Here is a 1,487-nt window from a genome sequence, read left to right as displayed (position 1 = left end):
TGGTTAGTAAGATGTTTATCATGATATCATCCATGCCTTTTAACAACTGCTAAAGAACGTTTGCTTTGAGACAGACTTAGATTTTTAAAGATACCATCATACACACCTGGATATTTAAAACATGCAATTACAAAAATATCACTCTATCCACATCATATCATAACACACACAAAGAGAGAAAGCAAAAGAAAGAAAGAAAAGCATAATTACTTCAAACAAATGACAAATGACAATAAATACCAAGCAAATGACAAATGACAATAAATACCCCGCCCACCCCAGAGAGTGTGTGAAGCCTGGCAACCCCAGAGTAAGCATTGAACTTGAACTTGAAAATGGACGATATTTTAGAGGAAATGCAGGCGATTGAAGCCATATATTGCGGGGAAAAGGAGTTCAACTTGCTCTCCCGAGGTGAGGTGTCCTTTCTTGTGCTTTGAGAAAGAGTGACATGGTGAGAGAAAGAGAGGAATGAGGTATTAACAGCGGGGTTTTATTTTGCCTTTTTTTTTATTGTTTTTCTTAATTTTATTATTTTATTATTTCTTAATGCGTGGTTATTGCAGGTGTTTTTTCCATATTGTGATGTTTGTCCTTTTTAAGGTGTTGGTAAGCTGGTTAATTCTTTCCTTATGCTTCATTACTTCAATGTTTCATATTAATGATGATTATTTAAATATCTTATAGGTGTGAAGGTCATTTAGAATTCAGGTAATAAATGACTAAGTGATTTGTCAATTATCTCAATACCTTAAAGATATTTAGATGTGCGTTCACCTGTCTGGAAAATTATTTTGTTTGAATTTACGTATTTATATTTATTAGTTAAGACCTATCAGTTCTCTACAGTATATTTGTTCAGATTTATTTTAATCTGTTTATTTTGTTCTTCGTACTCTGATTTTCCTTCCATTGCAGCAGACCAATAAATCATATTTTCAAGCCAATTTGATTAAGTTGTGGTTTACAATGAATTTTTATTAATAGTATTATTATTTTTATTTATTTATTTTTTATTCTATTTATTTATTTATTTATTTTTATTTTTTTGTCTACAGAATATCGATTCATATTTTTTCCCAGCTCATCTGTCACTTCTTTAGCACAATCATAAAGAATCAGCCTAATAGTGTAGACAGATATCCATTGTCCAGATCTTCACCCATTAATGACAGGTATCATATGTCATAACAAATAAGGTGCCTTATGGTGTCATGAATCGGTGTCGCATTCGCCGCGATGAGCCCCTCACGCGTTCCTCAGTGAGCCTGACGGTGCCCAAGCATGTTTGCACTAGGGTTTGTCTGGCCTGGTCGGACTCCATAGAAATATGTCAGTTTAAGTTGATATACAGAGTATTGTATCTCAGTTAAGTTGATATATTTTATGTCAGTTTAAGTTGATATATTTTGTTGTCAGTTTAAGAAAACATATTTTATTGTCAGTTTAAGTTGATATATTTTGTTTCAGTTTAAGATGATATATTT

At 32.3% G+C, this 1,487-nt stretch overlaps 1 protein-coding gene across 1 annotated transcript in view; it reads left to right on the top strand.

The window, feature by feature from the left end:
* The first annotated feature begins 265 nt into the window (after nucleotides 1-265).
* The window catches only part of LOC119576952 (RWD domain-containing protein 3-like), a 6,202-nt gene continuing 4,980 nt past the window's right edge, over nucleotides 266-1,487 (top strand). Inside the window, exon 1 of the mRNA XM_037924603.1 lies at nucleotides 266-414. Coding sequence (XP_037780531.1) covers nucleotides 336-414 — 79 coding nt within the window. The 5' untranslated portion in view covers nucleotides 266-335. The remainder of the gene's footprint in view (nucleotides 415-1,487) is intronic.

The sequence above is a fragment of the Penaeus monodon genome, chromosome 9, assembly GCF_015228065.2.
Source record: "Penaeus monodon isolate SGIC_2016 chromosome 9, NSTDA_Pmon_1, whole genome shotgun sequence".
Lineage (NCBI taxonomy): Eukaryota > Metazoa > Arthropoda > Malacostraca > Decapoda > Penaeidae > Penaeus > Penaeus monodon.
Note: the sequence above shows the minus strand (reverse complement) of the source record. Positions and strands in the feature narration are given on the sequence as shown.